The sequence below is a fragment of the Lytechinus variegatus genome, chromosome 9 (genome assembly GCF_018143015.1).
Source record: "Lytechinus variegatus isolate NC3 chromosome 9, Lvar_3.0, whole genome shotgun sequence".
Taxonomy (NCBI): Eukaryota; Metazoa; Echinodermata; class Echinoidea; order Temnopleuroida; family Toxopneustidae; genus Lytechinus; species Lytechinus variegatus.
In genome coordinates this window covers 8,852,670-8,877,932 of record NC_054748.1, presented here as the reverse complement: position 1 = coordinate 8,877,932, position 25,263 = coordinate 8,852,670, and the positions used below count along the sequence as shown (strand labels likewise).

At 33.6% G+C, this 25,263-nt stretch overlaps 1 protein-coding gene across 4 annotated transcripts in view; it reads left to right on the top strand.

The window, feature by feature from the left end:
- The first annotated feature begins 1,652 nt into the window (after positions 1–1,652).
- Positions 1,653–25,263, top strand: part of LOC121421029 (paired box protein Pax-6-like) — an 87,022-nt gene continuing 63,411 nt past the window's right edge. Inside the window, exons 1-3 of one of the 4 annotated variants that reach the window (XM_041615625.1) lie at positions 1,653–1,954; positions 13,753–13,785; positions 24,425–24,771. In XM_041615625.1, coding sequence (XP_041471559.1) covers positions 1,900–1,954; positions 13,753–13,785; positions 24,425–24,771 — 435 coding nt within the window. In that variant the 5' untranslated portion in view covers positions 1,653–1,899. Of the gene's footprint in view, positions 1,955–5,923; positions 6,585–13,752; positions 13,786–24,424; positions 24,772–25,263 lie in introns of those variants that run through there. The other 3 variants (XM_041615623.1, XM_041615626.1, XM_041615624.1) reach the window with 3 other exon arrangements.

The window sequence follows — 25,263 nt, the reverse complement described above, 5'->3', positions numbered from 1 at the left end:
AATGTCTTCATAATTTGTTTCCATTTCTGCGCTGTGAGGTTTGGCAGATAATTATGCGAAACACGTAAGATTTATTCTTATCATTTCAATTGGATAATAATGTTCATTGGTGGTTGATTCCTTTACGTGAGAATTACACTATATTTGAGACGAAAGTCAATATGTTTCATCATCTCATACTGGCCTCGCATTTAGAACCATATTCCGTTTTCTCACGCTTACACTCTGTGAAGATTTTAAACTAAACGGAACGGTATATCTCAAAGCACTTTTAACTTAAACCATGTCATTAATCACCCGTCGTGCTTTGTCAATATTAATATAACTGATCAAACACTAGTATCATAATGTACAATTTATATAACATGCTGGACGAATCTCTCACACATTGAAATACTTAGTCATCATCTTGAATGTACCCGAGACCGACATGTAGACTGTGGGAAAGATAAAATCGTTCACACACATTATATTTGCAAGTGTAAGCGATCAAGGTGTGAATGTATTTTGTTCGGTTATTCGTGTCTTTATTAATATCCTAACCTATTGTTGATGATAAACAAAATTATGAATTGCATGATTAATATATAACGTTAGCATTCACATGCCTTGTAGATAGCCCGATCCCACTCCTATCTGGTCCAGTTTGATGATATAGCTCACGTTTTATGATTTCGGCTATACGAATACTGAAATCCATTTGTGAAGAGAATGGTGTTTTACTTAATAGCAGAAACGCTGTTATTACTATTATTAATGATAATAATGATCATGATGATGGTGATGATGATAATTATCATAGCAATAATAATGATATAATTATTGATATTATACTGCGCTTTTCCAATTAGGCCAAAAGCTTTTAGTTACATAATTCTATGAAACTATATCATCTTAGAACCACATTACGAAACCATTTACCCTTTTTAATGCCTTTCTGAATTGCTGCAGCGTTGAAGACTATCTAATGAAAAATGGCAAACAATTCCTGTATTTTCTTTTTCTGTTTATGGTAAGATCCCGTAGGAACTTGGCGGGACAGCACTTTGCTGGTAAACGCCAAGCTGGTTACTGTATATAACCCATTACCTAGGAAACAATAATAATGATAACAATAATAATGCTCAATTCTTGTATAGCGCATCACACATAGCATAGCATGTCCCTATGCGCTTAAAGAAGAAATAGTGAAAGGTAAGAATAAAGTAATCAAGATATTTAGATTGGATCATTAGTTCAAAGTTGGTATTTTATGCATTGAAAAAGATATGTTTTGAGGGATCTCCTGAATGTACATAAATCACTTTGATAGCTCATTGAATTAGGTAAAGCATTCCAGAGGTCAGCAGAGGCATGAGTAAAAGCACGCTCACCATATGACTTTGTAAAGACAGAGGGAACAACAAATAATGCTTTTGAGCTTGATCTAAGATTTCAGGATGGCTGGTAATATGATACTAAATCGAGTAAATAGGACGGGGCAATTTTATAAAAACAGTTGTGTGCAAAAACCAGAAGCTTGAATACAATCCGGAACAGACAGGGAGCCAATGCAATTCTCTGAAAACAATTTACGTCTACTTCAATTTTGAAGCCAACACAGTGAAAGTTATCATGGCAATCACTGTAACGTAATGTATACTTAAGTTCAGGGTAGAATTGCTGTTTGCATGTCAGGATCTGTGTCATAACTTTCAGCTTTTAATTGTTGTTACGTAACGTAAAATGACAGTTATTTGACTCTCTCAGTATACATGGCGTCATCGTTAAAGTAAAGCTATGCAGAACAAAATATATTTAGTACCAGCTGATTGTATTAGGGATTTGCTATGATGGTTATGGTATATCAAGAGTTATTCATTACTGCATTGATGGTGTCAGAGTTGATGAAGGACATGTATGATTCGTTGTCATGCTGAAAGCATACTGAAAATGAATTATGGACCACTGGCAGGTAAGCGATATCATTTTTTGTTCTATATTCAGCATTTCGCTAAAGAAATGTCAATTTAACCTTGTTCAATCCGATTTTTTTCTTCCTCTGTTCTTTTTTAAAAAGTCATATTTTACTCGCTCGCGACTATTTACAAAATGTCCCGCATACGCCATGCTCTGCCCCTTCAAACTCTTGAATCATTGTGCCACTGCTGCGAACTCTTTGACCCCCCACCGTGAGAGAGAGAATCTTGAATTTGAGGTGCGACTTGAGATATTACCGTCAACATTTTGCAAATAAACCTGGGAAAATTACCGTAATGGGATCCAATTTCAAACAGTAAAGTTCTCTTTCTTAAATTCACAATCCGTATTCAACTATCCGATTCAAATCACATTTTTCTTCTTCTGCAGAAGACGAAATTAACCGAGTCGTCTTCCCGTTTTACACTCTAAATTCCAAGGATTTGAAATAAATCCAGATCGGCTGTGAATAGTGACCAGTCAAATATTATATTTAGATTAAAACCTTGTACATTCAAATAAAAATATGAAAGATTTGTATTTCACTCTTTTGAGATTTGAAAGTTAATCTTAAAATATTTAAAATAAACCCAACATTCGGCTGGTCACTATCCACTTTCGATTTGGATTTATTTCAAATCCTTGGAATTTAGAGTGTAGTAAACCTGACGATTGTTGTTTTTGTTGTTGGTGGTGGTGGTCCTAAGTCAACGTAAAGGTTAGACTATCACAATTGTAATTAAATATGAAGATTTTCTTTTGTTCTGTTGAAAATGAAATGAAACAATTGGGCTTTTAATTTTAACAGTCTACGGGGGTAGACAAGATGTAAAGAATTCAGTTGTTTTCGTAATTTATTAATTGATATTCCACGAAAGGACACCATAAGAAATACTCAGTCATAAATATTTGGTGTATTTGTTGAGAACATTGATCGATGGATACAATTACAAGATTTATTACATTTCAAATATCAAACAAGTAAATAACAGAATAAGGCGAAATATAAGACAATACAATCGAATAGGAATATCCTGGAAAGCAGAATTTTTGATAAAGATTCAATTGAAGCATTGGCCTATTTGTAATAGGTGTAAGGTGCATGATTGAACATATGAATAAGTTGCATTTTTTTAATAGATATCCTTTTCCATCATAATTCGAATTGCAAAAATCGCAGATATTCACTGAAATTAATAATGAATTTCTGGAGACAAACATATAGACCTACCTAAAGAAATATAAATATTCATTTAAAGAGAGTACAATACGCAAATAAATATGGTTTATTTCAAGAACAAAGACCTGAGTAAAATCGATAAATATTTACCGTCGATGCATTCATAAGCTTAAATCCTATTCGACTATTTTTTTCAAATACATGTAGTAAATAAGTGACGTCTATTTGGGTGTTTTGTTACTTGAAATTCTTGTGCCTTCATTTCTTGAAAGAATATTGTTACAAAGAGGTATTAATGCACTAATGAGTCCTTTCTTCTGATCGATGATTTTGATCATCTGAATGGATAATGAGAATCCAATATTTTAGCACCTACACAGCAAAAACTTTGTGTTAATCTGAGTATATAGAGGACCACACCAGTCATTATACACCGGTGTTACATTGACAGTGTTAGTTAACACCGGTGTTATTACAACACCTTTGGTTGTTGCATTTACACTCTTTGGTGTGTTATGTTCAATCTCTAGGGTGTAATTTTGACACCAACTGGTGTCAGTTTTAACACCACAGATTTTTACTGTGTAATGCCATTGAAATTGATTTAAATGCAAGGAATAAATTGATATAAATGCAAACCCCATTGTGATGCACGAGGCTTGTAATGTTGTTGCAAATTGCTGACATGCACGTGGTTCGGATTGTTGTCATTTACGATGACGTACCGATGACGTGCTAACAGCTTACACATCTTTTTTTTGTGGCAAACAGACATTTTTGTATAAGACTACAATTTGCATTCTCTTTTCATCTTTATCAATTGTATTGAATTCATTCATATCTAATACACTTCATAATTCGACCAACGGTATTTTGTGAATAATTATCCCTTATTCCAACGTCATAATTCATCCTGTTCATGAGGTAATGTTATTTAACCCGTCTGGAGACCACTTAAGTGTATTTTTCCACTCTTTTACTCCCTAAATCTCACTCTTCATCTTACAAATACACACTGACCTATTGAGATGTATTTTTGTGACTTTAATTATACTGCTTCTAAAAATAATAGAAAAGGGATAAAACTGTCATGACTGTTTACGCTCTAAGGAGTGGTTTTAGGTGAAAATTAAATTTGAAAATTGAACTTAAATAGAAAATTGGTATTTTCACTCATCATTAGAGTGAGTGGACATGTTGGACTTAGATTAGAGCGTAAAATTGAAAACAATTTAAAGCAATCAATTGACCATTTTCACTTAATATCTACTCTAGATTCTCTCTTCCTAAATGCAAAAAGTCACTCTTTTTCCAATGAGAGTGAGAGAGAGAGATACAGGGATTCCATTACAAAAAAGAGAGAAAAAATGATTTTAAAAACAGATAAAATTTGATTTTATTTATCTATCTATTTATTTATTTATTCATTACCGATTTAATATTAACATAAAATAAACAAGATGCAATAAAGATCAAATATATAAAATCATAACAGCTACAAAGAATACGAATAAGTATAAACCTTCCGCGCAAATTATATACAAAGCATTTGGTATCTTTAACAATGAAATTGGTCAATGGGTTTTATATATTCATATCATGAAATGGAGGAAATCGCCAAACTAAAAGTAATAACACCGTTTCGATAAATTCACATAGATGCCGATAAACGCCAAAACATAGACGTTACAATACATGCATGCTTACAGAAAGTTGGGCAATTTCCCAATTCTAAATGTAAATAAATGTTTCATTAGTTTCGTTAAACGCATTTCTTTGAATTTGAATAGTTTTATTCATACGTTTAAGGTATAATATCCTTTATTTGTAATTGTATAAGTCATGCTTTTGATATATTGACGCTCTTTTTTCGCTCAATGTTTATTAATCAAACTTACTAATAATTTGTACTAAACCGTGATAAATTTAAAAGTCGTGAAGGGAAGTTAGAATAAAAGGTTGTCTAGCTTGGCTCCTAGCTGACCATTCCCCTTTGGGGATGACAATCCTAGCTTGCATCCGTTCGGGCTGTGAAGCTAGGGGGACACCCTGTTTCAGTGGCTTCGGCCCCTGGCCATATTTGGTTTAGGTTGACTGCCCATTCCATCTAATTACAATTGTCACATTATTTAATTATTGTTTATTATGTGGCGGTCATGGACCACTTTTCGGCATTTTAGGATGGCAACATCAGGCCCAAAGATCAGTCAAAATAAAAAAAACTGTTTTTACTACTTTACTTTTTACAAATCAACAGCAGTTCTCAATCTTTTTTGTTTGTTTGTTTTTCGAAATGCAAAGAAAACTTTTGTGAAGAATGTGATATTCAATGTCCTTCATATTTTGAAATAAGGAGAATAAATCATTTACTCCTTTTCATCATAATAAATATTTTATTATGATAAATAGTGTGGAGCGCTTAGAACCATATTATAAAGCGCTGTATAAATGTTGTATACTATTGGTTTTTTTATTGGAATTTTCTAACATAAGGGTAATATTTTATATAAGGAAAGTGTCACCTAAACGACATCGTGCGACAATAGAGATAAAAAAGACGAATGTCGGGGGGTGATAATTCTCATTCCCGTATTACTATTTTGTATGATATAGAGGCGCCACAACGCATGCGCAGAAGATAGCATCCTGCTCTTTTTTTTCCTTCCCAAACTCTGTAATGGTATAATCTACACATATAATGACGAAAGATGCATATAGATTGTGTGGAGAGTGCACTTTTTTTCTGTGTATGTGAACTTGACGGGCTTGTGTGTATGTGTATGTATGTATGCAAATGGTGTTTTGAGAAGGTGTGGGGGTTTGAGCGAGGTTGGTCGGGCCATGCTCCGTGTGGTTGGTCGCTCTTTTTCAATGGGCACTGGCATAAAAGTGTAAGATCGCTCAGCGAACCGCACCAAAGCACACGGCCGTGTAGTAATCGCTCATCGTTCATCCGTCTACACTCATTTTGTGACAACATTTTTTTTTTCATCCAGCGCTGTCCTCCCCGTTCCAACGCCAGCAAAGCCCGGGGCTAAACTCTGTACTATCAGGCCTCGTACACATGTTTTCCCTCTCTTTCCTACAACACGGACTAACACTTCTTTTCGCGGTAATAAATCAAGAATTTCAATACACTACATTTTGGACTCATTAGATTCGCAAAAATAAAAATAATAAATTTCATCGTTGTTTATACTATTCCATTGATGAAGCTCTGATTTTTTTTAATTCATCCGCAATTAGACTGAAATATTGCTTCTTCAGAAATATTTCTATTTTGTTGGACTTTGATCGGGAAAGGTGGAAACATTCATTCCCTTACAAGAAATGTCACAACACGGTTTAGGGGACCCGCAACCGGTGGCGGTACAGCCGGGCAACAACCAACAACAAATGGACCAGAACGGTGCGAGTAAACCCAAGAAAAGCAGCCGTTCACGAGGTAAGGATTACCCCCGAAACCCCCAAAATTGATTATCAATTTGTGCTCTATTAACAATTATTCATGCATATTTGTATATTGTTTCCACGGCAAGCGCTTGAACACCTGACCAGTTCCTGCTGTATGGCGCAAATTGTACGCTGCTTTAACATTCATCGCTCACGCTTATTGACCATGTTGAAAAAATTATGGGACGCCAAATTAGCGAAAGAAAGATTTCAAAAGCGATCAAGAGGAAATATTTTAGAGAGACTGATTTAATTCTTACTTTATTCGAAAAACTATATATCAAATCTGCTCTGTATGTGGACAGATTTCCACATTTAAAATGGTATGCATTGAAACGGCAAATCGTTCTAAAATTTCAAATTTATTCATCGTCATCGAAATAATTGTTTGTTTTCATTGCTTCGCAATATCGCGGTCGTAATTATTTTTACCATTGTTTCTTTACTATTTTGGTTGGATAGTTCTTATCGATATCTTTTTTATAGTCTGTCCATCTAATCGATAAAAAAATGCACAAAGATCAAATCACGCGTTGCATTCAAACCATTGGTATGTTCGAAAATGATAAATTATGGTAATATAAGTAGTTTTGGACAAATGAAATCATTTCATGCTTTCAAACTTCTGATATTGATGTGACTTTTATTTCTTATTTTCTATATATTCGATCTATGCGACTGGCTTCCAAATTATCGTTTGATTGGTTAAGCATTCGCAAATTCTTACTCAAATTATATATATTTTTCCCCTCACCAAAATTGAATATTCCTCGTCATCTTTCATAATATTCATTGTCAAGATCTCCTAAAACATACACACTTCTTTCATAATAGCAAATTCCGCAAAATCAATAATTTTGAATAAATTTGCAATATGTTTATGGTCACTCTGTAAGTTATGTATTGTTTCGTTAGTAAGTTTCAATTAATTTGAATATGTCTATTGATAAATCATACGAAGTTATGATTATATTGGCAAATAAGATATACACTCTTCGCAAAGCAATATTCACTATATTGATTACGATCGCAATACATCTGTTGGTAGTGCGTTTTCCACTAGCATTCCCATCCTAGCGGCAATACCTTCACTTGGGCGCCTGTAGTTTCGGGGCAAGGACTCCTCGTTTCATCGGTACGTCCGCGAGGAGGAAGACGCGCTTTGAAAGAAGTTAAAATTGACGAATATAGTGGAGAATAGCTGTTCCTCTACAATCGACAGATGCTATTCCACGTGGTTCAAGAAAACAGAGATTATTTTTTAAGCATTCTCTGCCCCCTTGCACTTTAATACAAAGAACAGTTTTGTCATGCCTTCAGGCGCGGTATTAGAGGAAAAGCAGATTTCTTCCCATTGACATTGTGTAGTTGCCCCTAACTAAATATGATTTCATATCTCAATATGAGAGGTGAGAGAGAAATAGAAATAGAAAGAAGGAGAACAAGGGGGAATGGTGAGAAACGAGTCATTGAAAATCTTGTTTATTCCGTTCGGGGGATTAAATTAGTTAATGCTTTGAAGAGGGATTAAACGGATTTATGGTTTAGTTTAAACTAGACAAAAAGGCAATATTCAAAATAAATATATCATATTTAATGAGGCGTCATTTTTAATGTAATGCACGACTTTTGCCCGTAAATATATCTCAAATAGCCAATCCATGTTTTAATCTGAAAGAGAAGTATTTCAAAATATTTCATTTTTAATGATGCATAAATTTCATTCTATGAAAAGCCCAACTTTTATTCTTAATTCTATCTAATCAAGCAATTCATGTTTTAATGACATCGAACAGTTATACGAAGTCGGATATTATCTAATTATTGTATGCACTCTTTAACACAGTTAAATCTGTTCCACCGTAGCATTTATTCCTATCATTCATTATACCTGACATTTGATGCTTTTATTTCATATTTAAAAAAAATCGTAATTACTATCAATTTATTGCTTTTAATACACATTATATATTATTGATATCATACGCTTGTGGATGTAGATTTTTTTCGACATTTTTTTTTGTTTTCTTTGTTTTGTTAACAAACGCTTAAAATGAAACATACACACGTTCCACTTGCGTTTGCCTGTAAGCCAATGCTGCAAAGTGGCAAAGTGACGACTTTTGGATGGTGACGTTAAAGGTCGGTCTCAGACGAAAATAATCATATCTGATTGATACACACCTGTAAAATCTGAATTACACACACGCACACTTACACTTAATTTCGTTTGCAATTATACAAAAACGAGGGAAAAGTCGGGGAGTTAGCCATGTTCAGTTAAACATATTAGACGCATTTGCATTTTAGATGACGTAATTCAGTTTATAATCTTACTATTTCCCCCAAGGCTCACATGGACCGGGGTGATAGTCACGGGTAATAACACGTTGTGACACACCATGAGTAATAAGATCAGTTTTATTTGTTAAAAACTACCAATTTGTGATAATAAGACATATTCAATCTAAACCTTGGAAATGTACGTATAATTAATTATCTTTTATACAACTAGGAAATCGTGTGTTTATTATATACTTTATTGGATTCATATACAGATCATCCCATTATAGGTCTATCATTTCATTGATATTTATAATGTTGTGCCTCCACCATGTATATTGTGATTTTAAAACAGCTTGACAAATTAAAAGATGCACTAATCATGCCAATATAAATCTAGAATTGAAGAATGTAAATAACTTTTAATCATTGTGTGATATCTTTCTAGTAAATATAGATATACACAACTTCACTGACTACATGGACTACTATTTCTCTGTTTCTTCGCTTTCAGAAACTAGAATTAGATATGAAATAATATCTGGAAATGAATTTGTATTCAATTCTTGGCAAATATCTTCCAGGAATAAGAGCATATATATGACTTTGATGTATTTCAAATTTAATAGAGATATTGCATTATTTTTCTTGGCCAACCTCTTTACTAGCAAATCCCTTCTTCACAACTATTTTACAATAATGATTTTCCCGTCAAAATATATTTTTATTTTATTGCAATCCTACCATGTTAGAATTTTTATTTTATATTATTTTGTGCAATATTCTCATTCGTGTTCATTTTATTCGAAACGAATATTACAACATTATCGGTTTCAGGTTTTTAGCTTCGTGCAATTTTACGAAAGTTGTGTAAGACATGTAAGAGTAGTTACCTTAATCAAGTTAATTGCAAATATATATTGAGTAACTACTAAGAGAACTGACATGTTTTCATTACATTCTAGGGTGACGAGCAATTACAAATTTCATTTTTATTTCTTTACACTGATATCACGAATATGTCAAAGTTTCAGTTCTATTTTCGCACACTGATATCATTCATAAAGAATGTAAAAAATGTTTCATTTGGCTAAAATATTCGCAAAGTTGATATACTAGATATGTATTTTTTCTATATGCAAGATCAATTGTTTTACATTATTGTATTTCGTTTCAGAACGATCCACAATTTTCATTTTGAATCGATAAATCTAACAAATACTGTCGGAAAGGGGAATCTTATATAACTTGTGGACAATGAGATATACTGTTTATTATCATTATCATCATCATCATCATAACTACTACTTCTTTTAAAGTTAGCCTAATGAAGCATTTTGTTCGTTGGTTTACTTTCTATTAAATTCTTTTATGCGTTGCGTACTAATTCTTTCGAGAATATAGATTCCCACCCCCAAATTAACGACACAACCAGTTCCCTTATTGTAAAATAATTTCATCCTTTTTATTGTACCATGTCTGTTTCACAACCCTTTTCTTTAGAAAAGATGATTATCATGTAAGCATTTTTTGTTAGGAAAGCAAGTAACCCAAATCGTGAAAAATAATGAATTGATATCGAGGGAGAAGTATAATGATTGAAATCGCAAAAGCCAGTTTGGTTTGGGAAGGAGACACGAGACCAATGACGCATTATGTAGTATGACCTAATCGCGTGTGGCGCCCCTGACCTTGTGCTTGTCCCGATAAAATCTTATTAAGCATCAAGATCCTGCGCTAGCCGTTCTCAGCGATGGGCTGTAAAGACGGGAGAAATATGGGGAATAAAGCGACAGAAAAATCGAAATAGAGAGAGAGAGTGAGTGAGACGGAGAAAAGTACATTGGCTATCTATTTGATCATCTTTCTTTCATTCGGTATGTTTTGGTTAGATAGTTCTATCCTTCGTCTAACTGTATAAGGAATCTATATCCCTCATGAATATGTGTGTGGTGCGTTGTTAAAGCGATAATCGACTGCAATCTGTAAACTAACGCGTGCGTGTGTGGGTGTGGGTGAATCAACGTGTGCGTGTGTGTGTTGTGTGTGTGTGGTGAATCAACTTGTTCCAGCAGTGAATGTGTTAAGTAATTTAAGAGGCAGGAAGCAAAGAATTATTCCGTTTTTATCTCATCAAGATAATTTTTTAAAAATGGGTTAAGTGGTATGATTAATGTGGTACCTTCTAAAAACGATCTCCTTAATATTTTGTAACGAGTGAACATGGACGTTATTTGAATAAATTGGCACCAGATAAATTACGGTGTAAAGTTGCCACAATGATGTTGGAATGATTACCCATGCAGCATGCTCTCCGTCGCATATTTTATACCGCTAATACACAAACACTTGCTCCTTTTTTAAATTGAATAATGGCAATATTCAACCATCTTCATCGAGTGTACTTTGTTTAGGATACGGCATTCAATAGAAATAAAACATTATTAATATTGGCCGGGTTGGAGACAATGAATAAAGTATTTTAAATCAAAGCTAGTAAAAAAAACGAAAAGAAATAAGAATATTGGCCCATATTTCTCATAACCATGGTAATGGCATTCTTTTTCTGGTTCTGAATTGTCTTGTGCATAAATTTGGCCAAATAACATTTATTTTTCGATTCACCCAGCAAACGCCTGTAAATGTGTTACACCTTTGACAAGCATCATCCGTATAGGGCAGCGAATCCTTATTTTTAAGTATGATGATGATTATTATTTTTTGGTACTTTAAACCCTACCATACAATGCAAAACCACAATTGTACTTCTCATAGATACATATCGCTATTCCACATCCTGTGCTTGTCTCTTCTGTGCATTGTTGGTTCGATGAAATAGGTTGGTTTTCTCCTTACAATATCAAGAAACAAACAACTTCAAGACACACAAATAAATATATTTCCTGTATATTTTGAGGTTAGAACTTCTCAGGGTGAATTTCGATATATGAAAGAACTCGATATAATGAGGGGTTTTCATTACAAAATAGCACAATTAGTGGTGATGATTGGTTCTTTACATTGGCATAATAATGATGGATTATACATATAAGAGAAGGTTCACAATTTTAGAAATTTCAAAAATGGTGACGTAGAAGTAGATGTTTAATGCCAAGGTGATGTTTGAGGTACAGACAGAAGTTATGGGTTACAAGTTCGATGTTATATCGTTTGCTGTTTCTTATGCTTCTACGGTGACTCACAACAATAACAACAAAACCATTACCAAAACGACAAATGGTATACAATAGGCAATAACGTGATAGCATAATTGATTAAAATCTTTGAGTTTTACATTCAAATCCACAAGGTCTACATCTAAATCTCATATTTTACTGGCCAATATTCACGGCCGATCTGGATTTATTTCAGAAAATTTCTTTATATTTCTCAAAATGATCAAAATGTCGCATTCTGGGTAGTGTTTCTGAGACAATTTGGTCATTCCCTCGCTGCAGTTGATGCTATCCCAAGTGGCTCAGGTATATTTCATTTAAGTACTGTACTATTGCTTCAGTCTCACCGGAGCAACCGACTCCAGTCCGATCAAACATATTACATTATCCCCAATGACATACTGTCGGTCGGTTTCGCTGTTGTGACTGTTCCGCTAGTGTTAATAACTGTCGTAGAAGGTCGGGTAGTAAAATGCACGAGGAGTATGAATTTGGCATTAAGCATTCAAAATATAGATAATTGTCCACTCTTTGCTTTCACATCCTCGGTTGTTTTTATTTCAACTAGTCTCGTTTCCTTCGTGGCTTTCAAAAAGTGATGAGATCGTATTTGATATATTTGATTTCTTTTTTGTTATTCATGAAAAGAGATCTCTATGGGAAAGAGTTGTCCTTAATTCCCCTCCGAGCTGTGTCGAAACCATCAGGGCCTGTCTTACAAAGAGTTATGATTGATCCAATCAATCACAACTCTGGGAAGCCAGCAACTTCAAAATCTAAAATACATCTTTCTTCAAAATATTTTCTTGATATGATGTATATTCATACATTCACGATTTTCTTGATAATTCAGTTTGCTTCTCTTTGTTTTCAAATGACATGGAGCAGATTTCCTAACGGAAAAATTATGTTATTGATGGATTTCAGTGTACATGAGGTTGATCAGGTCAGTCATAACTCTTCGTATGACGGGGCCCAGGTTTGTAAGGATACCAGTCTTTTCATAATGCCGTAGCTTCCACTCTTTTTTTCATGTCTGAGAAAAAAATGCCACAGAGCAGACTCGGCATTTGTTTAAGATGACCTTCTCCGAAGAAAAGAAAAAATAATGCTATTCAGACAAGTCCTATAACAGCGGGGTTTTCAACTACAACTTAGCCTTCCTTAAGGCGCTTTTGATATTTTCTAAAAATATAATTCTCGCCCCCGATTATTCTTGATGACCATTTAGCGATGATTTTCAAATTTGATTTAAGATGGACTACATGAGTCGGTTTACTTAAGTAAAATTGTATTTTTTTTTCAAATAGTCGTCAACAAAGATTCATGTGGTCGGGTCATTTTGGTAATTTCTGATAAAAAGTCATTACTGCATAATGCATTGATAAGATTTGATTATCATAATATCCTGTTTAAGATAAAGCAATACCTTTAATTAACACCTGTAGCTAAATCATTTTTTAATTTATATAAAGGATTGTTTGTAATACATTTGCTTACGAAATCCAACGTGAATTTCAGATGAGTGTTTATATTTTTAATACCTAGTATTCTGTCCTTGACCTTGTCATACCCGCAAATTTCTTAACGTCTATTACATAATATTAATATCAGCCATCTTAATTAATCAATAGTTAGTAGAAGCAAATACATCACAATTTATTGACACATTTTTTTGTTTGTTATGGATTATTTTCGTAGATCTCGAGTGGGGTAGCATCGAAGGGGGAAAAGGTGAGAGCATTCTTTTCAAATTTGTCTGAAATCCGAGTTATATAGGTCAATTTTATGCTAGTTTTTGAGGAATGTCAAATCAGGTTAAGGTAAATGCCTTCCCCATAGTACAATGAAAAGAATTTCGTTGTTATTTTTTAATGAAACTGTTCATTTAAAGAAGGCAACTTAGTATTATTTTCTGTTTTTATATTCAGAATGCAAAGTATACTATTATTATTATTATATGATGAGGTACTACCCTTTGCGATTCTTTTTTTTTATATTCCCATGAACAGGGAATTTATTTCCCTTTATATGTGTTTCGAACTCTATCCAAAATATTTTCTGCATTCTTAGGTCATATAATTATGATATAAGGTTCTAAAGATGAATCTACTTTCCACTCATTAAACATCACCAAAGGGATAACTTTCCATTGCAAAATTAGGAGCGAGGTCGAAATATTCAAGGAGTTCTTTTTCATCGTAATTAATCCGTTATGGATACTATATCAGATATAAAATTGAGGGGAAGATAATATTTTATTTGATATATTAATTAACTCCTTTGGAAATCTTAATGATATGAAAACCTCGTTATTCTGGATTCGTCTGTCATATCTGGAGTAGGGTTATTCTGCATGTCATAACAGAAGGCCAGATATAACAGTTTTACCTCTGTTGAGAGTTGATGTTTCACAATTAGATGCATATGATATCAAAAACAGATCTAATTCGTCAACTTATGTTAATCAAATGAATGCATATACTTATCAATCTTCTACACAAACGTTACATATTTATATTTTTATCAAATAGAATTGAGAAAGAATGTAATACATAAGCAAGGAATAGAATGAGGTTTCATTTGTCATTTGGTGATACATCATTGTCTATGACAGAAAAGATGTCATGTTTTTGCCTCTTGAATCTCTTTTTACGAGAAATCAATGTTTACGAGCGGAAATGATTTCGGTACTTATTTTAACATGCATGCAATTCGAAACAATCTGAAGCTTTGTAAACCAGGAAAAAAAACCCGTTGCTGTGCGGTAAAGGCAACGATGAACAAGCAAAATGCTTATCATTATCGGGGAGGATAAGAGTTGTCGGGAGAGTTGCGGCGGGGGAGAGCTTGTAACACTCGCTCGTGTGGGGAATGTCAAGTTTCCGGCAGCTTGCGCTTCGGTAGTGCCAATTTTGACGCTGTGAGCGACTGGAATCAATTTAATGATTTACCAGCGACTAAGACGAAAATATTGTTTAATTGGGAGTTCATAAGACGAAATAACGTGAAATATTGTTACCCTAAATCCGTGAAATAATTCAACACATTTTATAAAGTCTAAACTAAAGTAAATTTCTTTTACACGTCTTATCTCTGTTTTTACTTTAATACTTGTCTCGTTTAAATATTTCTGTGCTATTTTGCTATTCAGTACTATTTTCTCTTTGTGTAGGGATAAAACATTGTACAATTCATAGTTTACTCTTTATGAAGTTCAGTTTAAAGTCGTTTCCATTTATTTTCAAATTAGGGAAACTGGATTAGACTCAATATTTCATTACAATCTAATGCAATGACAGATAATATTAAAACGGGATTTCCTGCATTGCGTGGGGCTATTTGAGGATTTTATTTTTGTTTAAATGGCAACTGATTGATTGATTAATGTTAATTTATCAATACATCTGTTGTATTCATTGATGGGATTAAAGTAGATGTTCCCTCACCTATAATACCGACATAACCTTTTTTATATTGGTAAAATTCCGATTCATAGCTTACAAAGCGAATACTATAAACCCTGATATTATTTATACAATTCTTGTAACTCAATAAAACAATGATGTAAAAATAATTTCCAAGCAGACAACGAACAAAACACATATTGAACAATCAGTTCATATTGATTTTTATATATTGAACAATCAATTCATATTAATTTTTAAATAGATAATGTTTAACTTGCCTACCTCAAAACATTTATACATAACGGAAAAACAAACATGATATACACTATAAAAAAAATTACACAATATTGGGTGGAAAGGGAACATGCACGTTTGCTGGGTAATATTTTCCCCCGAATATTGGACAAATTGCTTGTTTGAAGGGTAAGTTTCAACAGAACATTGTCATGATTGTGTGAAATTTACAAAATATTTTTATCTTTTTACCCAACAAACATGCATGTTCTCATTTTACCCAATATTGGGTAAACTTTTTTTAGAGTGTAAGTCCATAATTCAGTCTTCGAAATATTGGCATGGTGAATAACATATTGAACATTATCTCATAATATTTCTTTACCTCACTTACTATTTTGATGATATTTTTGATGTCGGAAGATAAAATATATATATTTTTTCAGATATGGTGTAATGTTCATGAAAAGAAAATGAAATATAAATTACAAAAACGTCATGATGAGCTAATGCGTCGCTTCTAATTTATCTTCATATTTCACCTATAGCCACAGAATTGATATACATGTACTTAAATACATTGGATAAAAGCGTTCTGTTATGAAAATTTTTTATTCATACACAGCAGGGGCAGCCGAACGTTTTAAAACTGGGGGCTGACCATGCAGAAAATCACAATCATATGGTCATTTTTACGTTTTTGTACACGGTTTTGGAAAAATGTGGGGGGCTGAACCCCAAGCCCCCCCCCCCGGCTTGGACCGTGACCCCTGCACACACATATATGCTGTATATACATTATGAATGTGTTTTCATGTTGAGCAGTATCTGATAACATGAATAATATATCGTTCTACCTCTATATGTATACATTATGGTTTATGTTTTTAACGAAATCGTGCATAATAGCGAAAAGCAGCAGAAAATGAGTCAAGTAGAAATATTGACAAAATATGTAGGATTCCATTTCTGAATTAACACCGCAAGATCTTAATTTCACTAAGCAATCGAGAATATTTATGTTGTTTATAAAAGCGATAATGTAAATGGCAATTTACTGAGCATGAATGGATTCATAGTGGTGATTCGATGCAAAGATCAAAAGCCACTATCGTAATTTGGATTATTTAATAAATTGATTGTCAATTTCAAAATGAGAAATTTTTAACCTTGGACTTCATTTTTCAAATAACCCAAGTAATGAAGAATGTTAAACAAGGTACATCATAAAACATGCATGGAGTTCAGTTGTAACCCCCCCCCCCCCCCCCCCCCCCGATGAATGCAACAAATTTATATATAATCCTACAGTTCAGGTAGATATTATCCACGCTTGTAGACACCGCAATTACAATCATCCCCAGGCTTCCATGTTTTGCTTATATCGGCAGCAGACATGTTTTATCAGTTCAAGTTCATATCAGCAATTCATAATACCAGCGATTATCATTCATCATCATTACGCCTTTATGCGTGACGTATTATTAACCCCTCATAATTCTTCGATAGACAAATTAGGCGTTTTCAAAAGCATTCAGTTTGAACGGACCAATTGACTGGGGCTATTGCGCGCCAACGCAAATCTATCATCTATTGTTGCCGTGTCAAAGTGCATCATGGGATGGCTGTGTGTGTACGTATATACGTGTGTGTAGGGCCCATTAGGGTGTGTTTGTGAGTGTGCGCGCGCGCGCGATTGCGAGTGTGGGGTGTGTGGGTGTTGCGGGGCGTTCAAGTGTATCTGGTCTTAATGCATGCCTTCGGGCGCTGCTTATGATATTATATTAGAGCGATGTATTGTAACGCCGACTTTACGTTCTGCTCTACGCTATAAATATCGGCCTGCCAAAATAGGACAAAACTTGGCCTTGAGTTCTCAAACCCGTGTGTAATCTATTGAAAGCGAGTTGAGAATATTTTGAGTAGCGAATGAAATCGATGCAATTGGACATTACTGATGGGATTTAATTTGATTTTCACTCATATGCGATCAAAAGGTATTACGCCTTGCGATTACTAACTACAATCTGATTGAAAATATTTATGTCTCAACACTCTGATAGCACATGTTCTTTTTTCTGAGTGATAACACGGCATGTCTTGCGATATAACCATCCTGTTAAAATCAAACTCCAGATCATTTATATTTTAATTAAAGGCTAAAGAAACAAATCAATTTTAAAACAAGAAATTTAATTATTACTGGCCAGTTGCCAAAGATGGATAGAAAAACTCATTATTTCAGGTTTACAGGCACACAAACGTACTTTTCTAAAAATTAAAATAAATTATATAAGTATGATTTAAATAATTTAAATATTATATACATACATGTATATTCTTTTGAAATTTGGGAAAATATAAGGAAAGATTTATTGGAAATATGGAATCATTGGTTTACACGCAAAGCATTATTCCCCTTCATGTTAAAAAAAATTCAGGCTTAAAAACACACATAAATTGAAATGAAAAAATCGTATAATCACGATAACAGTAAGAAGGATTAGTAAATAATGGACGTGTAAATTAAGTTAATGAAGGAAATGTTTATTGGAAGCCTACACTCTTAAAATCTTGGGCAACATACTGTCCACTGTGTTGGGCATTGTATGTTGGTAAAAATATATATTCTGGGCAATTTTTATCCAATTGAGCAAATTTATTATCCAATTATTAGTTTTTATTACCCAATTTGGACAGATTTTAACCAATAGTTGTGTGGAAAGTATGTTGCCCAGTGATGGTTAATAATTGGGCGTTTTTCGCCCAACCTTTTTAAGAGTGCAGATTCGCTGCAAAAGACGAACTCTCTAAAAAAAAAGAAGATTGGGTAAAAAGTGCTCCAAGAGGGTAATTATGCGTCCAACCAACCTTGGGCATTTCTTTTGTGCATTTTTTCATTTTATATTAATTATAAATTGTGAACATAATTCTTTGTCCGGGAATATATTTCTTATCTGATATATTCCCAAATGAAAAGTTTTCAGTGATTCACATAGAAATCGTTGAAAGTATAAATAACTCTTCATTTAACTTGATTATTTGGGTCAAAATATGACTTCAAAATAAAGTTGATACTCATATTAAACAAAGTTGACTCACTTCTGACCAAAGGGAATCTATTTTTAAATTCATTCTTCGAAATCCCATGAATTTTTAAATGATTTTCCAAGATTAAACAGAGAAAGTTTGTCAACCTCATGCACTGTTCAATGATATGTTTCTTATCTGACATAGTCCTTTAAGAGGAGATCAGTGATTAACATAGTAACTTATAAACATGGTCCAAAAAATATTTGTTGCTGTTTCTTCGCCAAATTCACTCCGTACAGTTTCAAAACGTAAAGAGGAAAGTGTTTTCGTATATACATATATATCAAAGAAATTGACAGTGATTATATGGTGCAAATACGATAACATTTGAACACAAATATCGTAGAATATTCTGTGGAACAGCCATGTGAACATAAGACTTCCCTTTTTTACATTTGGTATAAAATTCTTTCTTTCTTCCGCCGAAAATAGCTTTTCAGCGCTGCTCAATTATGAAATCTCTCGGCTTTCACATTCGGAAAACGGAAGTTTTTCCTGTGTAGAAATCATGCATCTATACCTGCCAAGGCCTTGAAATCGTAATCGGCAGAAAATTGCCATAGAAAACCATTCTAGTGGAGGTTTATTCCGTCATTCATCCGCAAAAGGTGTTAAGTGATCAACTAAATATTTCCTAAAGAATGCACAACGTATGCACTGATAAAGAGAAATATATATATATATATATATGCCACGATGGCTTGCTTAACATAGCAGATTCGTTGCTTGGTCTGAGGGAGTCTTTGATAAGAACAGCTCTCTAAGGTTCACTTTAAATAGTCTTTCACATATTGCCAAAAGGGAACATAATGTATGGAAAATGATAATAATAATAATAATAATAGCGGCATATTTACCCAGGGTAGCCACTTCAGTTCCGAAAACTGTTCTCCCAGCGGGCCCTGCTATTATTACCCCGGCTTTAGCACGGCTACCTTGATCGGGCGCTCGAGCATTCGAGGAATTTCTTCCTACCGGGTACCCATTCACCTCACCTGGGTCGAGTGCAGCACAATGTGGATAAATTTCTTGCTGAAGGAAATTACGCCATGGCTGGGATTCGAACCCACGACCCTCTGTCTCAAAGTCCGAAGACTAATCCACTGGGCCACAACGCTACCAAATAATATGTAGAGCTCTATACACTACCCAATGTTGCATTGAAATATATCACTAAATATGCATTTTTCCTAATATGGGATAAAAGCCTACCTGCAAAATGCATGTTCCCTTTTTACACAATATTGGGTGAATTCTTACTCAAAGTTGTTTAGAGTGTACCATCAATGATTCAGATTTTGCTCATATGTTTGTTGCTTCCTTTTGCAAATGTAGGGCGGTATTATAACGGCTACCTTGAGACACACGTGACATTACACATCAAGAATGTTTACGTTCTTTGATGTTATTTTATCAGAAAGTATTAATCCTCAGCAGAAAAATGTCATATTGCTTTGCACTTTATCAAAGTCGATATGTAAAAGGGCTAATAGTGAATAGTTAAAGGTAGAGGTTGTTGTTGGATTTATAATCAGTATAAATAGTTACTTTTAATTTCAAAGATTTGTAGTAGTAGTATTTTTAGTATAGTATAGTGCAGTAGTATAGCAGATGTAATAGTAGTAGAAGAAGTAGTAGTAGTAGTAGTTGCATTAGTAGTAATAGTAGTAGTAGAATAAGTCGTAGTAGTAGTAGCAGTTATAGTAGATGAAGTAAATGCGTAGTAAAAGTTAGATTTATATAAATAAATATATATATGTGTGTGTGTGTGTGTTTTATTGATATTTTTCTATATCACTAGCTGGACTTTATTAATATCTTTGGATGCTTCATCAGTAAACAGTGGAGCTTTCTCGAAAGCATCTTTTCAATGGTACTATCACGACAATGGAGAATTTTTTTCAAATATCGCAAGAGCAATTACAAATATATAGACTGATTTATTTATATATAAAATGTGAACTATACCACCATGGTTTTATGTGAACACTAACTATACATATAAATGTATTTCAAATGCCTCTAAAGCATGTTATCACCATCCCCATCTGGTAATGAGTGACCGTAAAGATTATTCTTGCTTTTAATTTTTTTAAGGAATCTCTTCTTTACGATTTTTTTACTCTTTTATTACCATTGCTTTGTCTTTTAATATTCATTATGGTTCTTAATTGGAAAAAGAAAACACAATTCCTTTATTTCTAGGAGGTTCCCAATTCATTTCATTTTTTATGTAATATTTCGCATAATTTTGATTTTGTTTTTGTTGACAATTTGAAATGAAATAAATTTTGCTTTAATTAATCAATAAATTTAAGTGAACAAATCACAGACAATTGTCATGAACCATGCATGTTTACGTATATAAATATGGTCACTTTTGTAAACATGACGCCATAATGGAGTTTTAAAAATTCCACGTTTTAAATGTATTTTGTTCCAAAATATTCCCGTTTTTCTTTGTATTTTTTTTGGGGGGGATAAGCAGAGTCTATTGATTTTCATTGAACTTTTTTTCTGTTCATTGCCTATATTTTTACGTTTTTTCCATATTTTCTTCATATTTCTTCCCTTTTAATAGACTTGGCGCCGCAGCCATTTTTCTGAGCCACGTTGTGCGAGGCGCCTGATGATAAATAGGCCGGTACGAGAGGCGCAGGTGGGCTCGGCCTTCCGTTCTTATTTCCAGCAAGGCGCGCGTTATTACACTGTGCTCACACAATAATCCATTCAAAAAGGGCCACCAAATTTCCGTTTTTTATCGACAAAAAAGCAGCAGCCTAGAATATTTTTATTGTTCGGCGAACTAGCGCCCATGATGTCATTTCTTTTTTACCTTTCATCAGTCCATTTCTCTTTCATTTTCTTCTCCGTTTGAATATTAAAGGGATTTTCTTACAGAAAGCATCTAGAACTAAATTGAATGATGACGCCGCGTCTTTACCTGTCTAACTCACTGTCAAACTAACTCATTAAAGCTGTATTTAAAAAAATACATCGAATAAATTGTCGGGTATTTTTAACCATCCACAAGTATTATGGACTGCATTTGTGCCACCATTATCATAGAAAATTGACTGTAATATTGAGTCGTATATCATGTAGACAAATATGAACCGACTTTAAGTACAAAATGTGCATCGACGAAAATTGTTCAGAGTTGATATATCTGCGTTAAAAAGACCTAATATAGCAAGTATGTAGTTTCATATGCATTTTCATATTATTTTTAATATCTTAATGGGCATGTAAGTTACAGTATTTTGTGTTGTTTGTCGCGAAGATGACTTGTTGTCAATAAAATCCTAGGCAAACTGAAATGAAAAGACAAAATAGATTGAATTGATTGAACTGAATTGAAATAAAATGTATTCCATATTACAATTTGAACTGAATATACTGTCAACTTGAAATTGATAAAAATTTGCAAACAGACAATATACATAGAATAAAATTTGGTCACACAAGCTTAAACAGATACAACCACAGGTAGTAAAAAACATAGTATGTAAGTGGTGTGTTGTAATAACTCCAATTGCTAATACTCAGTATAATGAAAAATGAAAATAGTATCATCCAAAATAAAGAGGTCCGGATGCTGGTTAATATACCTACATAATATCAAGTCGGGGAAAACGGATAAAGTAACGATGATAATGATGAAAATGAAAATATTAATGATTATAATTATAAGAATAGTATTAATAATATGATATAATAAGTATAATGATAATGATGATGATGATGATAATAATAACAATAATAATAAATGAATGAATAAATAAATAAATAGATAAATATTAACAGTAAAAATCATAATAATAATCTATACTTGTGACGTTCATATCGCAGTATTAGTTAATATGCTATATACATGTTCCACGAAAATTAGGATGTTTTTTATCTAGCCTTTTAGTTGAAAGATTTATTCATAAAGACAACAAGTCATTAATCATGAACCCTATCCATATATCAGGATCGAATACATGTTATCCACTATACCAAGGTGGGTAGACCTTTTTACGCCCTCGGATCCTCGCACCAACCACGTGATAAGACGTCTTAACCAATAACATTACAGCGAATAGTTTACTATCACACTTCATACAATGTGATGCGTCCAGATCAATAGCAAATAGATAAACCCTTTTATGCGAAGCTGTTGGGACAAGGAATTTATATCGTGGAATAATTTCACGATTGGCTAGATGTTCTCACCGCGAGTTAAAAATCAATGGAAATAAATAAAAAGGAAACACATTTAATAACAGAGAGAATAGGGGTGTAGAAAGGGCGAGATAGAGAGAGAGTGAGAGAGGGAAAGCAACGACAAAATGATTTAACGGTTAAATGACTTTCGCTTGTTTCGGAGAGTCCCGTATAGACTTTGGGGTTTATGTTAAAGAATACAATGAGGTGAGATAGTACGTATTCGGACCAATACACAACTACCAACTCGCGCGGAAGACTACTTAAGGATGGACAAGTCAATTGAAGAAATGTATTGTAATGAATGCGTAACTTAAAAGCTCTTTCGTCATTCTTCCTTTTGCTAAATCAAATAAGAAAATGGCATGTGACAGATACAAGCATATATAGGGAAATAGTTAATAAATGCTTTATCTCTAATATGTTGTTGATGTTTTTTTTTCAATTTCTTTTGTGCTAAATTAAATTCTTGTGTATATTTCATTTGTTTAAATACTAGCGATAGCGAGACATAACGAAATTAATTTAAATGTTCAGTTTCTTGGCAGGTCCATAACGCACATTTTTGCATGTCATTTTGTTCTGGATTTCTTTTAAGGCGACAGCCTTTGGGGTTTTTTATCACAAGAATTTGTATGTAGTTAGGGAGTCAAAAAGGAATCCAATGAACATGCTCGCATCAATGAAAAATATATATATCGACGCGAATATTCCAGCGCCAAATATTGGATTCTAAGTCATGAATATCGATGGAAAGAATGTTCGACTGAAATTTGCCATGGTGATTCTGGAGTTTCCTATATTCTCAGGTGTTCATTTCGTTCCACATTCCTTTAAAAAAACACGTTTCTGATGGATGTTACGAATGTTGTAAATTGTCAACCCAACAACTGATCGTAATAGTTGCTCTCAGACTAAGATGTAAATGACGGTGCCCAATTGTCGAAGTTACTTTCAGAAAATATCAGAGCTTTATAGCATTGACTTCCTATAAATACGAAACAATCCCGAACAGCTTGCAGTTGATTTCAACATGAAATTCCACTTCATGATTTTTAAGATGATTGTAAAATGGAAATAAATATATTACACTCCCTTCTTCTTTTATACAACAGTTTAAAACTCATGTTAATATTTTGCCACTGAGTTAATCCAATAAGAATTTACATATATATATATATATATATATATATATATATATATATATATATATATATATATATATATACAAGACACGATCTCTGTAAAGCGCTTTGAGACCTATGATAAAGTGTCAGGTGCTAAATAGGATAAAACAATTGTTATGGAAATTCTGCCTTTTTTCATTTTCATAATGATACTATTACGAGAATTTTTATAATTATTCGACTTTATTTATAATTTTTCGTAATGATTTACTTTATTTTATCCTACTTTCTTCATTCAAGGACACAGCGGAGTAAACCAACTTGGAGGTGTCTTCGTGAACGGGCGTCCACTCCCGGACTCAACCCGACAGAAGATAGTGGAGCTCGCTCACAGTGGCGCCCGCCCCTGCGATATATCCCGCATACTCCAGGTTTCCAATGGTTGTGTGTCGAAGATTCTCGGGCGCTACTACGAGACGGGGAGCATACGTCCCCGGGCCATCGGCGGCAGCAAGCCTCGAGTAGCCACCCCTCACGTCGTCACGCGGATCGCTCACTACAAAAGAGAATGTCCGTCGATTTTCGCATGGGAAATCCGGGACCGACTTCTCGCCGAAAAGATATGCAATCAAGAAAACATTCCAAGCGTAAGTGATACACAATGAGGTTGATGACATAACTTCATTTTATTACAAATATTTGTGCTTTTTTTTCACATGATGAAATAGAACACTCCAAAAGAGGTATCCATGGTAGCAGAAGCATAAACCAAAGCTATCGACAACAAAATGTTAAAATCCACATTTGCATCATCAAATATTTAAGTCAAGTGCATGCCATTTTCTTGTCACTAAACAATTATTCATAACATCTTTTCTCCGAAATTGTTTTAAAATGCAACTTAATGAGTATGTACCCTCCCACTGCGTCATCTGAAATTCTGAATCAATAAACATGATACTAGGCAAACCTTATAATCCTTCATTGTTATCGATTGAATATATAAGTTGGTCGTTATCCTTCCAGTAATCACAAGTAAATTTGTAATATAATTTTTATTACTATTATAATAATTATTTGCGTCGTTAGCAGTATTATTTCGTTTTGATACTTTTTTATCATGAGTAGTAGTAGTTATT